At 51.3% G+C, this 17,303-nt stretch overlaps 1 protein-coding gene across 1 annotated transcript in view; it reads left to right on the top strand.

The window, feature by feature from the left end:
• The window catches only part of Ccdc85c (coiled-coil domain containing 85C), a gene marked incomplete at its 5' end in the record, with an annotated part of 72,428 nt that overhangs the window by 36,483 nt on the left and 18,642 nt on the right, over positions 1 to 17,303 (top strand). The window contains one exon of the mRNA XM_026778688.1: positions 14,964 to 15,037. Coding sequence (XP_026634489.1) covers positions 14,964 to 15,037 — 74 coding nt within the window. The remainder of the gene's footprint in view (positions 1 to 14,963; positions 15,038 to 17,303) is intronic.

The following is a 17,303-nucleotide window of genomic DNA, read 5'->3' as shown; positions in this document are numbered from 1 at the left end:
TCTGGCCTAGGCTTCTGGCCCATAGTCAGCCCCACTCTGGTAAGGCTTTGTTCCAGCCTCAATGTGGGAGGAAGTCCTTGCAACCAAGATGGGAAGTTGTTGGTTCCACTCACTGTATAGGTTGAAGTCTCACAGCCAGGGCCAGTGGACCAGAATCACCTGGTCTAGCATAGAGGTCTGCACATGCCTGGTGTGCCAGCTGATGTGAAGAGCTGTCTCTGACAGGATAGCCTCTGGTCAAGTAGAGATAGGGACTAGGGCCGGGCATGTTCCCTCTGCCTGCATTGGCCCCGGCCCAGGGGAGCTGTTGGCCTGTGTAGCACAGCTGACTTCCCAGTGCACTGTAGTAGCTGTAGGTGTCCCTGGAAGAAGGCCTGGCTTCTCCCCTTGGTCAGGGGTTTCTTGTGTCACCCTGTGTTTCCAGACTTAGGTGTCTGTCCCAGGATCCCGTGCACTTGGTGTCCCATCGGAGCTGCCTTGAGGCTATTTGCTGGGGCGGGGGGAGGGGGGCGGTTTGTGGTTGGAATCCAGAAATTTTCTCAGCTCAGTTCCCTGTCCCTGAGACCTTTCTTCAGGACACGGGCCATTTTGAGTGTACCGAGTTCCATGGGTACCTCCTGAGAGTACAATTCCCCTCTTGGTTCTCACTGATGGAATTGAAATACCGCATAGAAGGTGCTTGGAGTCACCTGCCAAGCTTCTTTGAAACTCAATTTCTTTTCTCCCTGGGGGTTGGAGGGTGTGGCATTCCTGTCATCCAGATGTGCAGGCAGAGCCACGCCTGTCTCCTGGCACCGAGGAGTCATGTGAGGTGGCGGCTGATCCTCCTTCCCGCCTTGTGGCTTTGTTCTAGGTGGTCCTGCCACCATTTTTCATCTGACTGTCTTATTTGTTCTGTTCTGTTTGATCAGGTTGGCATGGAACTTGAGGCAATCCTCCTGTCTCATCCTCCTTAAACCTGACATCCTCCTGGCAGTCTTGCCATGCGACTAGTTATGACTCTTACAGGCAGGGAAACTGAAACTAGAAACTTCCCAGGCTTGGGGACTAGAGAGAATGGCTCAGTGGGTAAAGTGCTTGCTGTGTCAGTGTGAGGACCAGAGTTCAAATCCCCAGCACCCCCACAGAAATGCCATGTGGCTGTGGTAGCCCAGTGCTCCAGAGGGAGAGACAGTTTCCCTGGAGACCAGATCCCCTGGGGCAAGCTGGCTGACTGGCTAGACTAGCCGAATCTGCAAACTCTGGGTTCAGATGAGAGACTCTGTTTCCGTATGTAAGGTTTGGAGAGTGAGCAGGGAAGATGTCTAACATGAACCTGTGGCCTCCACGTGCCCATGTGTGTGTACACTTGCACACACGTGTGCCTACACACATGCCTGGACAAAACAAGTTACTGCCTTCCCTACGTATGGCTCTTCAGATGAGTCCCCTGACCACCAGGCAAGAGGGCAGATCTTGGTACGTCCCCTTTTGGTACCTGCTTTAGGCTGAGAAGCCTTGGGCACTTGTGCCTAGAGTTTGGTGCGTATGAGCCCAGGCAGCAGCTGGCTAAGTGAAGGAAGAACCCGGCAGGTGGAGGGGTGCCAGGCAGAGAATTTCTCAGTGGGTGGTTGTTCACAAGAGAAACTTGGGAAAAGTAAAAAAAAAAAAAAATAGAAGAAGGAAGAAGAGGAGGAGGAAGGAGAGGAAGGAGAAGAAGAAAAGGAAGGAAGGAAGGAAGGAAGGAAGGAAGCAAGCAAGCAAGCAAGCAAGCAAGCAAGCAAGCAAGCAAGCACAACTTACACAGCCCGGTCTTTTTGTAAAGAGTTCTCAGGGTTGTTGTTTGCTTCTAGTGCAAGGGTGTGTCTGCTGCTAGTGACTGGTATGTAGTCAGCATGGACATGAACACCTGGCTGGGCCAACACCTCCTAGCTTAGCCCCACTTCTCTACTGAGCCCCAGAGAGACATGGTGGAGAGCTGGACACAGCCACTTTTTGGGAGGGTGGAGGGACACTGATTTTATTTTATTTCCTTCAGAGCGGATGCCAGCAAGCACCCTGCTTTGGAGCCCCAGGCTGACCTCTGTGCATTATCTCAGCCTCCACCAGACACTCATGCACACTTTGATGTCTACTGACGGACGGGTGCTGCTGGCGGCGGCGATGATTTTCTAATCTCACACTTAATTGTTGGCATTCTCTTAGGAGACAGCGACCTGTTCCCAGATTAGTAAGCCTGCCATTGCTGTGGCAGAGTAGCTGACAGGTTCAGGGAGCAAGGGTGGCTTTGGCCATGTAGGTCTGAAGCAGGAGGTGCATCATGGTGGAAGGATTGTGTGGTAGGGAAGGCTGCATATAGCATGGCACTGGGGAACAGGGAGAGTCAGAGGGAGAGGTTCAGGACAGGACACGCCTCCAGTGATGAGCTTCCACCTAGATGCCCTCTGTCCAGAAGATTCTCCACCCTCCCGAGAGTCTCAGCAAGTCCGTTAATGGATTCATCTATTGATTATGACAGAACCTCACAGTTCAGTCACTTTGGTAGTGACTGGAACTTCCAGTGGGAAGCCAGGCCTTCAACACGTGATCCTTTAGAGCGGGTGACTGTGTGCACACTGTAAATGGAGTCCCCCTCTCTCTCCCTTCTCCCCTCCTTTTGTTTCTCCCTCCCTCCTTCTTTTCTTCCTCAGTGTAGACTCTTATGAAATAAGAATTTTATTTCTCTCAGAGAGATTGTAATTCCTGTCCCTCATTATCAATATCATTGTCCCTTGGGTAGGGACAAGTGACTGGCCTTGTGCCAGGGAGAAAAAGGGACTTAAGGCCTAGGTGTGTGTTCTCATAGGCTGTTGTGGGGTCCGGGTGCTGGGGTGCTTGCTCTTGTCCTGGCCATACTGTTCCCTTCCCCCATGACCTTGGACCAGTTGGTGACTACCTTTGGCAGGGCCCAGCTGCCAATAAGACCCTCTGTTCTGTGCTCCCAGGCTCTGAGGGTTCTCTCTCAGGGCCTTGTGCCATTCTCCCTGCTGGGACTAGGAGGTGGTTGTTACTTGTCACTTGAGTGGTGACACAGAGGGTGGATCCCTCAAACCCTGCCCCTCCTGCTAGGTCCTCCTGGAGGACCAAGGCCTATTTACTCTCCATAGTAACCAAATATTGACCTCACCCTGCACTGGCTCTTGTCTAACCTTTGGGTCTGTTCTGGTTCATATCTCCTTTAAAGAAGCATAGCGTTGTTGGCAGGTGCTGTGGCATACTGCCAGGCTGAGCCATACCCACCTGTACCACCCACAGATGGCCACCTGTGCTGGAGGGTTTTCAGAAGCTGTCAGCTCCCTTGCTGAAGGAGGGCTGTCCCGGGGCGCAGAGAAGGGTCCAGCAGCACATAGTAAGGTGGTGGCGGGGCCAGGCCTTGAGCACAGGTCCTCAGCACAGGGACTGTGACTGCAGGCACTTGGGTGCTCCCTTAGAGTGGACCTCAGGTGCACCCCTCACCTTGCTGAGAGCTTGGGAAAGGCTGGAACCCTCTGAGACCAGGAGCTTTGAGTCTGGGGGTGGGGTCCTCACTGAGTAGCCGGGTACTTACTCCTCACTCCCGCTCTGTTCCTGTGTGGGCCTCATGGGGTGAGAGAAGCTTGCAGCACAGAAAAATGAGGGTGGCCGGCTGTCCCCACTGCCACAGATGCCAGGATATGGTCATGGACACAGCTTGGGGAGCCTGGCATGAGGCATGGTCGCTCCCGGGTCAGAAGTGGTCCATGTTGGCCCAGTCCAGCAGCAGCAGCAGACGGCTGTCAGCCTCGGGGCAGGCAGGGGATAGTGGAAGGGCTCCTCGGAAGCTGTGGCTGTGGCTCTGGGTGGGCGGCTCTGCTGCAGCTAGTGTGCTGAGACGAGCAGTCCTCTCTGGTCACAGAAGCGGTGGTTGAGGGGCAAGTGCCTCTGGGAGTGAAGGTTTGGCATCTGGGGCCCGAGCTGCTGGGGAAGCAGTGAGCAGATCCCAGGAGGCGGGTTGGTAACTGTCCTACAGGAGGCGATGATAGGGGTGCCATCTGCAGCTCTGAAGTACCTGCCCCGACCCTCTGGCAGCCAGCCACACTTAACCACAGTGCCAAACTGTGGTCGAAGAGGCCAGAACTGTGGTCCCACTGTCCCACAAGCCTGGCCAGCCTCTAAAAGGATGGGCTGAAGGACACCGTCCAGGGAAACTGCTCCTGCCTGGGTAAACCCTGACCCCTTATACTACGACCTTGCCCTGTTGGCAGGGACCCAGCCCGGCTTGCCCCTTCTTGCCCATACCCATAGGCCTGGGCAGCAGTGAAAGTCACCCTTCCAACGTCCAGATTTACATTGCTCATCTCCTCTGCAAAGGGCCCTCTCTCTGTGGAGACCATGCTGAGGTCAGTGCCACGTGGGGATTCAAACCCATAGCTTGTGCTGGTGGAGACTTGGAGGAGCTGGGAGAAGATTATGACCCCTCCCTTCCCACAGGGCTCTTGCCTCCTCTTTCAGGTCTGCCCAGCACCCCTCCAGCAGCTGCAAGTGGGGACACCGCCTTCTTGCTTACAGATGATGACCCTGAGGGATTCAGAAATGACTAGGCACTGGTACAAGGTCATTTACCCGTAAAGTAGGACAAGCTTTTCTGTGACTAGAGAGTATCAGAAGCCACTCAGGAAGCTGAGGGTTTCCAGGCCATGCCCAAAGCCAGAAGGTGACCTTTGAGGCCTGGGAACTTATGACTCTCCCTCCTTGTTGTGGGGAGAACTTTGGATCCAAAGGTTCTAGCTACATTTCTGGATGAAGGAGGCCTCTGGCCAAAGGGCCACTGACTGAGCTGGTTGGCAGCTCTATGCTGTGCCAGCACCTGCTGTGGCTAGCACTCTTCCCCGAAAAGGGCCTTATACAGGTGTTCCCCCATGTCTTGGGGAGGCTGCAGGTCCCCACTGCTGAGAGCCCTGCAGACATGTCCCCACCTGGCACACATAGGCATACAGACTCACCTTCAGACTGGCGGGTGCCACCCTTTTTCTGGGACTTAGCTCCTCCCTTCCCTGCATCTGTGGCACTGTTCAGCAGGCCCTCACAGTGCCCTGGTGGAGGGAGGCAAATGCTCAGCTGAGTTCAGGTTAGCCCTGTACAGCCTTCCCACAGCAGAGCATTGTGCTAGGGAATTCAGACCTCTCAGTCTTCACAGCATCTTTCAGGGTGGACGGTTTATCTCAGTTGTAAGTGAAATGGAGCGGATTGTGGGGGGATTCAGAAGGTGTGTGAGAGTAACTTAAAGACACACAGCCTTGACTCTGAGTTTCTGTGTTGGTTTCCCATGGCTTCCTCCACTAACTACAAATTTGGAGGCCCAAAGATTAGTAAGTTCATTGACTTTCTTGAGATCAGAAATGCTGAGCAGGTCACCTGGATGATTTGAGGGAGCCCCTTTTCCCACCTTTCTTGGCTTTCGGAAGTTTTGGTTCTGTGACACTCATGGCAGAGTGTCGGATTCCTTGACTCTGACAGGCTCATCTCCCATTGCCACCTTAATTTGAGCTAGAGTCCCTTTGCCACAGAACTGGGCTGTGAGCCCCTTTGGGGGTAATGCCGTTCTGCTGATATCTGTTTGACACGCAACCTGAGGACCTTTTTCAGAACAAGACCCTCCTGTTGTCACCGGGGGAACTGAAGCACAAGGGTGCCCCACACTGCTATGCCTCTTCCTTTTCGGTGTACCTGTGTTGTATCTGTAGTCATATGTGCTTGTGTGTGCACATGTGTGTGTCTCTCTTGATCACTCTCTTTAGTTTGTTTAGTTTTTGAGGCAGGGTCTCTGCTGAACTTGAGGCTTATGAATTCAGCTTTCCTGGCTGTCCGGGGAGTTTTCCTGTGGGCCTTTGCACCCGTGCCAGGTTACGAGGCACACACTACTGTGAATGACTTTTCTCGTGGGTTCTGGGATCCAAGTTCAGGTCCTCCTGCTTGCCCATCAGGCACTTTACCAACTGAGCCTTCTCAGCCCCTGCACTCCCCCTTCTGTCACGACTCCATACTGTTCCCCACCCCAGTAGCTGGAGAATGCCTCCCCAACAGGAACCTTGGCCAGGGCAGCTCTGTCAGGCTGGGCTTGTCCCTAATCTTTTCCACCACCCTCCTGTTGTTTAGACGCTACTTACAGCGCTTGCCTCTGTCCTCCCTGGGCAGATCTTCACTGTCTTGCTTAATTAATTATAGGGATGCTGTCTCCCGGGAGACCGAGTCACAGCCCTATCTTGCCCTCTGGATTGTCTTGGCCTTCTGCCCTCATTTCTTGCAGGGGGTAGAGGATTGGGAATAGCAAGGGGCTTGCTCAAGTTCTCAAAGCAGGTGGAACTGAGAGCGGCTGGTGGCAGGTGGTTTCCTACTGTCAGGAAGACTTCCTGCCCCCCAGGCCCATTCTTACCTGCAGACCTGCTTCCCTGCTCCTGCAGGCTCCCTACAGGACCAGAGGCACCTATAAGAGGCCTTTGTTAGGGACTTCTTCAGGGCTGCCTGGAGGCAGGCTAGGAATGTGCTTCCCTGTCAACACATGTATGAAACAGTAAGCTTGGAGAACAAGATGGGCATTGACCCCATGGCACCCCCAGCCCGTTGCGTTGTCAGCACAAGGCGTGCTAGCCTCAGACCTTTTCTTCTTAAGAAACAGGCTCCGTAGGCAGAGCAGAGGACGGCCTGTATGTTCTGCCCCATCCTCTGCCTCTTCTTCCACCTTCTCTTCCCCCAAAGCACCACCGTCTGGCACTCTTCCTTCTTGTGTATGGCTTTTCATTCTTCCTGTCTGGCAGCTTGTCTGTAAACAGTATGTTATGTGTCTGTGCTCACAGGGTTTCAGAGCCTGACGTAAATGATGTCCTTCAGGGACCTGCTCCCCACCATCTTGTTTCTGAAATGTGCCCTTGTTAGATGTGTGACCCAAATGCATTTATTTTTATCATCGTTTGACCGTTGTTTGTTTGGCCCCCTGCGGAGGCCATGATGGTAGGTGTTCTTTACCTGCGACTTTGTCCACCTGTGCCTCAGTTTCTGGAAGGGCTGAGCCTTTCAGCCACAGAAAGCCTGCCAGGTCCTCTGTCCTGCTGGGCAGTCAGTAGCCCTTCTGCCGCCCCCTGTGGCTCATCGTCCTTCCCACCTCTGTGACTGACAGGCCACCTCTCTCTAGCATGGGCTGTCTCCGGATGGGTAGCTGGGTGTCTTCTCACCTTCTTGGCCTCTCTCTTTGGTGACCCTCTGTTCTGTTTCTGTGGGGTTGAGGGAATCTGTATATTGGTCATCCTCAAGTGAGGTTATACCTAGCATTACCCTGAGGCCACTTGGCTCTGACCTTGGTGAAGTATGTTTCTTTTTCTTCTTTTATTTTTAAATTGTTTTTATTGAGCTATATAGTTTTCTCCACTCCCCTCCTTTTCTCCCCCCCCTCCCCCCCTCATGATCCCAGTGCTTCCAATTTACTCAGGAGATCATGTCTTTTTCTACTTCCCATGTAGATTAGCTCAATGTATGTCTTTCTTAGGGTCCTCATTGTTGTCTAGGTTCTCTGGGATTGTGAGTTGTAAACTGGTTTTTCTTTGCTTTATGTCTAAAAGCCACTTATGAGTGAGTAGTCTTTCTGGGTCTGAGTTACTTTACTTAATATGATGTTTTCTAGATCCATCCATTTGCCTACAGATTTCAAGATGTCATTATTTTTTCCACTGTTTAGTACTCCATTGTGTAAATGTACCACATTTTCCTTATCCATTCTTCAGTTGAGGCGCATTTAGATTGTTTCCAGGTTCTGGCTATGACAAATAATGCTGCTGTGAACATAGTTGAGCACATGTCCTTGTGGTATGATTGAGCATCCTTTGGGTATATACCCAAAAGTGGTATTGCTGAGTCTTGAGGAAGGTTGTTTCCTAGTTTTCTGAGAAATCGCCATACTGATATCCAAAGTGGCTGTGCCAGTTTTTACTCCCACCAGCATTGCAGGAGTGTTCCCTTTACCCCACAACCTCTCCAGCCTAAGCTGTCATCGGTGTTTTTGATCTTGTCCATTTTAGGTATAAGATGGAATCTCAGAGTTGTTTTGATTTGAATTTCTCTGATGGGTAAGGATGTTGAGCATTTCCTTAAGTATTTTTCAGCCATTTTAGATTCATCTGTTGAGAATTCTCTGTTTAGGTCTATACCCCATTTTTTTTTTTTTATTATTTGTTCTTTTGATGACCAATTTCTTGAGTTCTTTGTATATTTGGAGTTCAGCCCTCTGTCCAATGTTTTGGTGAAGATCTTTTCCTATTCTGTAGGCTGCTGTTTTGTCTTGTTGACCGTGTCCTTTGCTTTGTAGAAGATTCTCTATTTCAGGAGGCCCCATTTATTATTTCTCTCAGTGTCTCTGCTACTGGGGTTATATTTAGGAAGTGGTCTCCTGTGCCAATGTGTTCAAGTGTAATGAAGTTTGTTTTTAATTTTCATACAGTTTGTTGGGCAGTCTTTGACTTTTTGTTGTTTTCTTAGTTAAGAAAAACTTTTCTCTCTGAAACAGTAAAAAGGCTCAGAGAAGAAATGTTTGCTGGCTGAACAGCATGGGGGAGGCGAGGGGCAGCTGGAACCTTACCCCTTGAGACAACAACAGTAGTGGGGATCAAATGCCCTGCAACAAGATAAAGAGGGAGCTCCAGGCAGATCCTGATGGACAGGGCTTCACTGAGGCAGCGAAAACCAGAACATGTCCAGTTGGGCAGTAAGACTGGGCAGTGCGACTCTGGGGTCCTCTGAAGTTCTCTGTGTTGACTGCGCCACAGGAGAAAGTCGTGGAGCTGTGTGGAGGACAGGCTGGACCCACTAAAAGCTTGCACCCCTCAGAGCATGGTCACCTGGTGTTCTGAGCAGGTAGAGAGAGGAACTAAGGCTATTCTAGAATAGGGCCCCTAGAGCCCGGGGTTCCATAAGAGTTGAAAGTCTCCTTGTATTGTGAAGATAATTTCGCTGTGAGACAGCAGGGAGGAGAGGCCAGGAAAGGGGAGTGACTCCGGGAACCCCCTGTCACGCCCCAGTGCGTGGTCCAGAAGAACCTCAAGCTTGGGACACAGTGGGCACCCTGAAACTTGTGGATGTGAGTAGGGAAAAATGATTCTCTTCTCAGTGCCCTTCTGGGCACCAGAACTTTGTAGCAGCCACGGTGGTCTGTACCGTCCCGCACTCTCAGTGGCAGACTGAGGACAGTTAGGTGAGGGTACCCAGGCCTCCTGACCTGCCTGGTGGGTGCTTCCTGATATACCTCTCCCAGACTTGCTTTACCCATAAATGATGCCTGAGCCTCTCAGGACTGCAATGGCACCCAGAAAGCAATGGGGACTGATACGCTTCAATGCCCATGGGCACTGGCGCAGGTGCTCCCGGACCCATCAGGTGCTCCTGGGCCCATCAGGCTCCACCTCCCTGCATTTGCTCGAGCTGTGGTGTACACACACCAGCCTCCTGTACGCTCCACCTTTGTCTAGCTGTCATGGTCCTGCTCAGCTCAGGGCTCACCTTCTTCAGGAAGGAGTCTCTGGTTTCACTCTGCTACACTCCGCTTTGCCTCCTCTCAGGGATGCTGTGTTTTTCTGGTCCTGTGGGTATCTGGCTCTGCACTCTTCAACACTCAGTCTGTTCTGCCACCTTCCTGGCATGTCGCTGCAGAACAGAGGGGCCAAAAAGAACCCATCTAGCATTAAGGAAGGGAGGTGCCTTCCTGTGTCATCTTAATGGCTGTATCTTCGCCACAGATTTGCTAGGAATCTTTTGTGTTCCAGAGACTTCTACCCTGCAGAGACTGTTCGGCATTTGGTTGCTCTCCCCTAGTGATAGGGATCGGGGAGCTCATGCCCTCTCTGGTAGCCTGAGTTGTTGTGAGACTTGGTAGTTCTTCTCAGTGGTCTTGTATAAGCAGAGCACCCTGGGGCTTGCCAGGGAGATGTACAAGGGCTCTGGCAGCGAAAGAGCAGGGCACTCAGGATCGTGTAGCTTCGCCAACTTCTCTGGCCTGGCATGTGGGCATCAGCTACCCGGAATGCCAGCTCAGGACCATCTGTTGTTGAACAGGGCGGGCACTGCAGGAAGTGTGGTCAGGGTGGCCTTTGCTGCCATATGGAGCCCAGGATGAGGAAGGCTGCCCAGGGAAGAGGAGGCCGCAGCTGTGCCCTGGTGTCTGCAGGAAGATCTAGCATGCTGCTCCCGGGGCCTCAGTTCCTTTGTCTGTAGGTTGGGGGTGTATACCAATGAGAAGTGGAGACTGGTGTCTGGGAGATGCGTAGCTGGCACTCCATAAGTAGATGTGGTCTTTGTTGGTGCTTGCTTGAAAGGTCATATTTGATGGTGACCCTGGTGCTTGGAATTGCTGGAGCTGGGGTTCCAAGAGCCCTGCGAGGAGAGTCTGGGCCTGTCCTCACTGGCCCTGTCCTGCCTTCGTGACTCTGGCTATCCCTGCTTTGTTGCTGTACTCTGTGAAGGGGACGGCATCTCCCTATGCAGTGTAAGATCTAGGGGAACCTGTGAGAAGAGTGGACTTGCACATGCTGGGAGGAGTGCATTCAGGAGAGGAAGTAGATAACACGGGCAGAGGCTTGCTCTATGGTAATGGGGTAGGGATGTTCAGCCCCCAAATCTGGCCTGGTTACCCACTATGGCTGTGTGTTGGGCTTTGTCCCAGTACCAGATATGTCAGGCTGCTGCAGGCTCTCCATTTATACACTTGTTATATGCCAGATATGTATGGAAGCTGTGTCTTCCCCTACACAGGCAAGTCCAGCTGGGAGGAAGGACGGAAGGAAGGAAGGAAGGAAGGAAGGAAGGAAGGAAGGAAGGAAGGAAGGAAGGAAGGATGAGTGAACTGCTTTGGAGCAGCCTTCATCCTGCCAGGCCAGAGAGGGACGGACGGAACCTGTGAATGATATAGATCTTTTTGTTTGCTTTTGTTTTTTAATTTTCCAGACAGGGTTTGTCTGTATAGCCCTGGCTGTCCTGGAACTCACTCTGTAGACCAGGATGGCCTCGAGCTCACAGAGATTCTTCTGCTTCTGCCTCCCGAGTGCTGGGATTAAAGGCATGTGCCACCACTGCCAGGCTTGACATAGGTCCTTCCTTAAAGTCATCCTTCCTACCTATACAACCACCAGCCCCAGGCTGCCGCTGAACTGCTGACCCCTCCTAATAATAGTGGAAGGAGACAGTTAAGTCAACTGAACGGGTGGCTTAGTGGCACCGTGAACCGACTTCTGCAGTCCCCTATAGCTGCTGGACACAAGTCCCCATGGAGGGGGCTAAGGGCCAGCAGCATCGTGTGCCCAGGTTACCTGCAAATGATTTGCCGTGAGGTTTGGTTGTCAGGGAAGTGGTGATATAGTTGGGGGACCTTGCTCAGGAGGAAGGATTGGAAGAAAGGCAGCACCGGTGGGGAACCCAGGGAGGAGGCAGCCGCTGAACCTCCACCTCCTTCCCACTTTCCCTTCAGCTGCAGGGGACCCTGCTGGCTTCCTGCCCCTCTCTTCAGGCCCTCACAGCTTCTGAGCATCCTCCCCACTTCACCTGACCCTCCTGAAGCTTTCTGCCACCACCTCCGCCCTGCTCCCCATCCACACTCTGAGTGGACAGCACTTGGTGCTCCCTCCCTGCCCCTCAGAGCCCTTGGTGCATGGGCTAGCTGACATGGCTGCCCTTTAACTGGCTTCTTCCATCTTTTGCGACTCCACTTCCTTCCCCAGGCTCCTGGGGTAGATAACTTAGATAGCCCTCTGGACTCCATTCCTTGACTTGAGCACTTTGGAGAGTCAGCTGGGTAAGCAGACATGGGAAATGCCTTCTGAAACCCAAGGGCAGTGCCTGCGGTGGGTCCTCCTTCCTTAGGATGCTGGCTGCTGGGTCCTGTGAGAGTCACCACGGCTGCAGATGCCAGCCGGAGTCCATGGCCCCAGAGCCAGGAGGAGAAGGCAGGAAGGGAAAACCATAAGGGTCACGTGACCCAGCTCTCCTGTGGCCTGAAGTTCATCAGCAGGACAAGCTCAGGGCTCTTCAGACAGAGCCAGAGCAGAGGTCTATCCACAGGCTAACTAGGGATCAGAGGATGCCCGAGGAGGGAGAAGCAGGGCTGGAGTCTGCACCCAGGAAGTGAGCTGGACCAGGACCCTCCCAGGAGTGGACAGATGGGTGCCAAGAGGATTAGGTGGGTCCCAGAGCACACCTCAGCCAGCTCATCACAAGCCTCTCCCGTGATCACTTCCTTCGTTTTGCCTACAAGCGGCTTAGCTGGGAAGTGGTGTTTCTCTCCCTTGTGGCCTAGCCCTCATTACTGCAGGCCTTGGGATTAATTTAATTACCTGCTCATCTCCTGGAGCCTGGGAGGCACCTGATGAGCTCATGAATGACTTTTAGGGCCAATGAGAAAGGGGAGCCTCTTCTCAGGGACCTAGTGTCCAGCTCTCCAGCCCCAGCCTGGAAGGACCCCTTTTCTCTCTTCCTTCCTTTCTGCCCTGACCCATGGTGGGAGTCTAGTTTGGGGAACAGGATGAGGACAGGGTCACACACGGAGAACTCAAAGTTGAGTGACTGGTGTGTGTGGGGGGGTGGGAAGGCACTATAATTTAACCCACTTTTCTAATTTAAAAAGAAGATCTCTTCTTGCTCTAGAATTACTTGGAAATTGACTAGAAATAGCATAAGTAAAAAAAAAATCACATGTTCCTCATGTGAGCCACACCACTGACTGAAAGGGTAGATGCTAAATGCTGGAGACTTCTTGCCCACCCACCAGAATCCACGGAGGGAGATGGATGGGTGACATGCTCACTTTCTGAATGGTTCTGTGGCTTTAAAGGACGGGGTGCCAGTTACCACCACCACTTGGTACTGTTTGCTGGATCTTCGTCTGAATTCGGAACCATGCCTAGGAACCCCGTGTGTGTGTGTGTGTGTGTGTGTGTGTGTGTGTGTGTGTGTGTGTGTGTGTGAGAGAGAGAGAGAGAGAGAGAGAGAGAGAGAGAGAGAGAGAGAGAGAAGAGAGTTTGTGTGGCATATATGTGTGTGTTTGCAGCTCCGCCAGGGAATTTTATGTAGCGGGGAATCCAGGAGAGAGGTAGGTAGGAATTCTCGTGCCTCTATTTGAGTAAGCTGCTCGTCTCCAAAGCTCTGCCCAGGGTGGTCCCAAAGGCTAGTTTGTTTAAGTTACATCTCCTGTGTGTGAGGGACCTGGAAACTCGGAGCTCTAGTTTTTGTATGGAGCAGTGTAATGCCGTGGGCCCCAAGGCAGCATCACCCCAGTGGAGCCACCCTGTGCCCGGTACTGTTGCCATTCCTGAGGGTGGGTTGGCCAGGCCTTACCAGGGAGCTGCCCTCCTCCCCTCCTCTATAAAAGGCTCCACATTCCTAAGAGGTGACTATGACTACTGGGGATGAGGAGGAGTGTTTGTGTTCTCCAGCTCCAAGTGGGCTGGGCCTTTCTCCCTGAATCCCTGTTCCCATATCTCTTCCTAGCCTGGACTGTACCAGATGCTCTGCTGGGCCCTGTGGACCCAGGCTGAGTGGGTGGGGACTCCTGAGGGTTCTTCAGGCCCCTCTGGGGAAGAAAAGGTGTCCATAGCAGGCAGGCCAGGGTCCACCTGTGTGGGCCTAGGCACTCCTGGGACTTATGTTCCTGAGTGGCAGCGGTGGCCTCCACATCTGTTTCTTATTAGAGCCTGAGGGTGAAGGAGAGGGGCAAGATACCGGTGTGAGACCTGAGAACATCAGGGGTGGGCTCCCCTGGGGTCATGCTAGCCTTGTGCTAGAGTGGACAGATGTCTTGTTGTTCCCATGGTTGATGTGGTATGCCTGTCCTGTCTACAGCAGCTCCTAAGCCCTTTCTGTCCACCTAGGAATTATAGAAGCCCATGGAGCTTATACCCCGGCCCCAAGTCCCCTGAGGTGGATTCAGTAGCTGGCTTTGGTTAGAGAGCCTGCTACCCTGTGCCTTCTGAGGTTAAGGGTTAGAGTATGAAGTACCTAGGGGAGTAGGGATACAGGTGGTGACTCACTAAGCAGATGGACAGAGTCCCAGCTGGCCAGTTAGCCTTGTGGTCTCTACCAAGAGGTACAAAGTCTGTCTTGTGGGTGGCTATGTGGCTGCGAGGTGTCGCATCCTGTCAGCCCCACAGGGTGCTTGGGACCGGCCCTGCAGCCCCCATTTTCTTTTCTTTTCTTTTTTCTTTTCTTTTCTTTTCTTTTCTTTTCTTCTCTTTTTTTTAAATGAAATCAGATTTTCTTTTTTTGTTGTAATATTTATTTATTTATTATGTATACAATGTTCTGTCTGTGTGTATGCCTGCAGGCCAGAAGAGGGCACTAGACCTCATTACAGATGGTTGTGAGCCACCATGTGGTGTGGTTGTGGGAATTGAACTCAGGACCTTTGGAAGAGCAGGCAATGCTCTTAACCGCTGAGCCATCTCTCCAGCCCGAGCCCCCCATTTTCTGCTTGACTCAGGTTTCCTAATTCTGTTCCCTGACTCCACCAAGCCAGGTGCCTAGGCTGCATGATGATGGGTTTGCTACTCTGCTCTGCTGGGGGAGCAGACCTGGGGCTGTGGGGTAGTCAGAGACAGGCACAGCAGAATGAGGGCCGTGTGTAGTGAGATTTTTGCCTGTTTTTCTGGGATGAAAAAGCAGGGGCAGTGTGGGTAGACTTCGTTTCTTGGGATGTGTTTGAAGTGGGCTCCATGACTGATGATTGAGCAGGTCCTCACAATGAGCAAGTCCTCCTTGTCTAACTTATGCCAACTACTTTTGAGCCTGAAACGAACAGAAGGAATCACCCCCGGGACATGTAGGCGGGGGAACACAACATCATCTTCCTGGAAAGCAGATTTGAGGGACTACCTGGAGGGAGTGCCAGGGTAGGCTGGGGTCTGCCCATGGGGTGGTCCACTGGTGGCTAACTCGCCCTCTTCTTCCTCTCTGTCCTTCAGATCCCTCCTCCACCTACATCAGGCCACTGGAGACCAAGGTGAAGCTGTTGGAGGGTGACAAGCTCCCCCCACAGGTAAGTAGACTACAGGGGCACTGGCTACTGTACCCCAATGACCACTGCTTTGGAAACCGTCCCATCTCCAGCTTCTCTGGAGCTCCCATAGCTTCCTCCCCACCCCTGTGGTCTCTCCAGCTGTCTCTGGAAAGCCTGATCACAGGCCTAATCCTCACTCTAATCCAGGCTCAGGGGTGGCCGGGTCTTGCCAGCCATATTGACTGCTTGCTTCCCCACTGTGGGTAGGCATCACATGGTTGGCACTGGGCCCAGCCAGAGAGGACGGTCACATAATTGGTAGAGAGAATGGTCCACTTTATCCCTCTGACAGACCCATGTGAAACCCCCATCCCCTGCTAGCCCACTCCTCATTAGGGCTACCTTCCTGCCTCCCAGACCTAACCCTGCTCACGTAGACAGTTGGGCTTGTGGGTCTGTGCAGAAAGAGCAGCACTAGGATGGCAGGTGAGGGACTTGGTAATCATGGCAGGTGTTTGATGAAAGGGTGTCGCCCTTCTTGAAGATGGTGACAAACATTTCTGCTGTTGGTAGGGATGGCAGGTGATGAGAGGTTATGCTCTGATTAGGGTTCCTGGGCCCAGCCAGCTTGACCAGTCCCTCTAGCCCCCACCCTGGCTTAATCTTAGCCTCTCCCTCCTCTCTTATACCTGCTGATCTCTGAGTGACCATGTAGCATGAATAATAAAAACGCAGAAACAGATATTGGGGTTCAAGCTGAAGATCAGAAAAGAAAAGCAGCCAATCACTAGAGAGATCTTTTACCTCTCCCAAATCTTTAACCGAAGGGGCAAGATCCTGTCTCCATGAATCCTCAAACTCCACACACTACTGAGTTCCTGTCTCTTCCCCTTTATTTTCCTCTCTCCACCCAGCTATATCGCTCCTGTCTCCACCTCCCTAGTGCTGGGATTTGTGTAAGCTCTGTTTCTCTTTTAGACAGACTTAATCTTGTGAAGCCCAGGGTGGCCTTGAACTAACAGAGTCTGCCTCTGTCTCTGGAATCCTGGGATTAAATGTGTGCCATTACTCCCTGATCTGTTTGATGACTAATATGGCTGCTTTGCCCTCTGATCTTCAGGCAAGCTTTATTTATTAAAACACTATATTTCCTCTTTTTTGTCTAAAGCAAAACGAAGGCTATAGGCTGGAGAGATGGCTTAGTGGTTAAGAGCACTGGCTACTCTTGCAGAGGTCCTAAGTTCAATTCCTATCAATCACATGGTGGCTTACAACCATCTGTAATGAGATCTGATGCCCTCTTCTGGCCTACAGCATACATACAGACAGAGCACTGTATATATAATTAATAAAATAAATCTTTAAAAAGCATTTATTAAAAAAGAAGGCTCTAACTAATATAAGAAAAACTATATGCAATAAGTATAATAACTATATATAATATATATAGGCAGTAAGTACACCAACAATGTCTAGTTCATTTACATTTGACAAATTCAGAGAAAATACTCCATATCTCTCCTGTCTTGGTGAACCCAAAGTCTTGTATCTAATTTGCTTTCTATCATAACTTGCTTTCTGCTTTTGGTAAACAAGGAAAACTATAACTATCTAGGCTACAACTCCCCCAGAGACCCAAGAAGGAAATAATATTAACTGAATAAGCAGAAAGTGTCAGTAAGTGACTTCCAAAAAATGTGAGAAATAACAGAAACAGCTGGTTGCCTGAACAGTCACCCAAAGTTTCTCTTTAGCGTCGGGGCATCCATCTTCAGCCTACAGGCCTGGTGTATCTGACAGACTTTTCTGTGAAGCAGGATATTCTGAAGGACTTACTCTCCTTCTCTTGACAATGTTTGGCAGTCACTCTCTTTTGTGTCCTGCCTATCCCATAAGGACAGCATACTGTCAGCAGTCAAGACAGGCATTTTCTTTTTGCCCAGTGACTTACATTTGCTACAGAGAAAGTAAACTCCATGTGGAGTTTCTTAATGCCCATTATCTTCTCTGAAGTAGATTGATGCTGCCAAGAGCAGACATGTCTCATTGTCATAAAAAAAGACCTATGTTTTTAAAACATCTTAAACTGCCATATTCTGTAGATCTCTGAAGTGTTTGAAGATGACCTGTCTATCTAAAATATATCTTTGTTTCACCTAATGTGACTATAAGTTCAATTGTAGTAGGTGATTAACTACCAACCTTCATTTCTTTATCATCCTAAATAGTTAGTAATAATAATTTTCAAGGACTAGAAATTTGCATTACATTGTTAAATGAGTTGTGCCGGGTGGTGGTGGCACAC

Source organism: Microtus ochrogaster, chromosome 1, assembly GCF_000317375.1.
Source record: "Microtus ochrogaster isolate Prairie Vole_2 chromosome 1, MicOch1.0, whole genome shotgun sequence".
Classification (NCBI taxonomy): domain Eukaryota; kingdom Metazoa; phylum Chordata; class Mammalia; order Rodentia; family Cricetidae; genus Microtus; species Microtus ochrogaster.
Note: the sequence above shows the minus strand (reverse complement) of the source record. Positions and strands in the feature narration are given on the sequence as shown.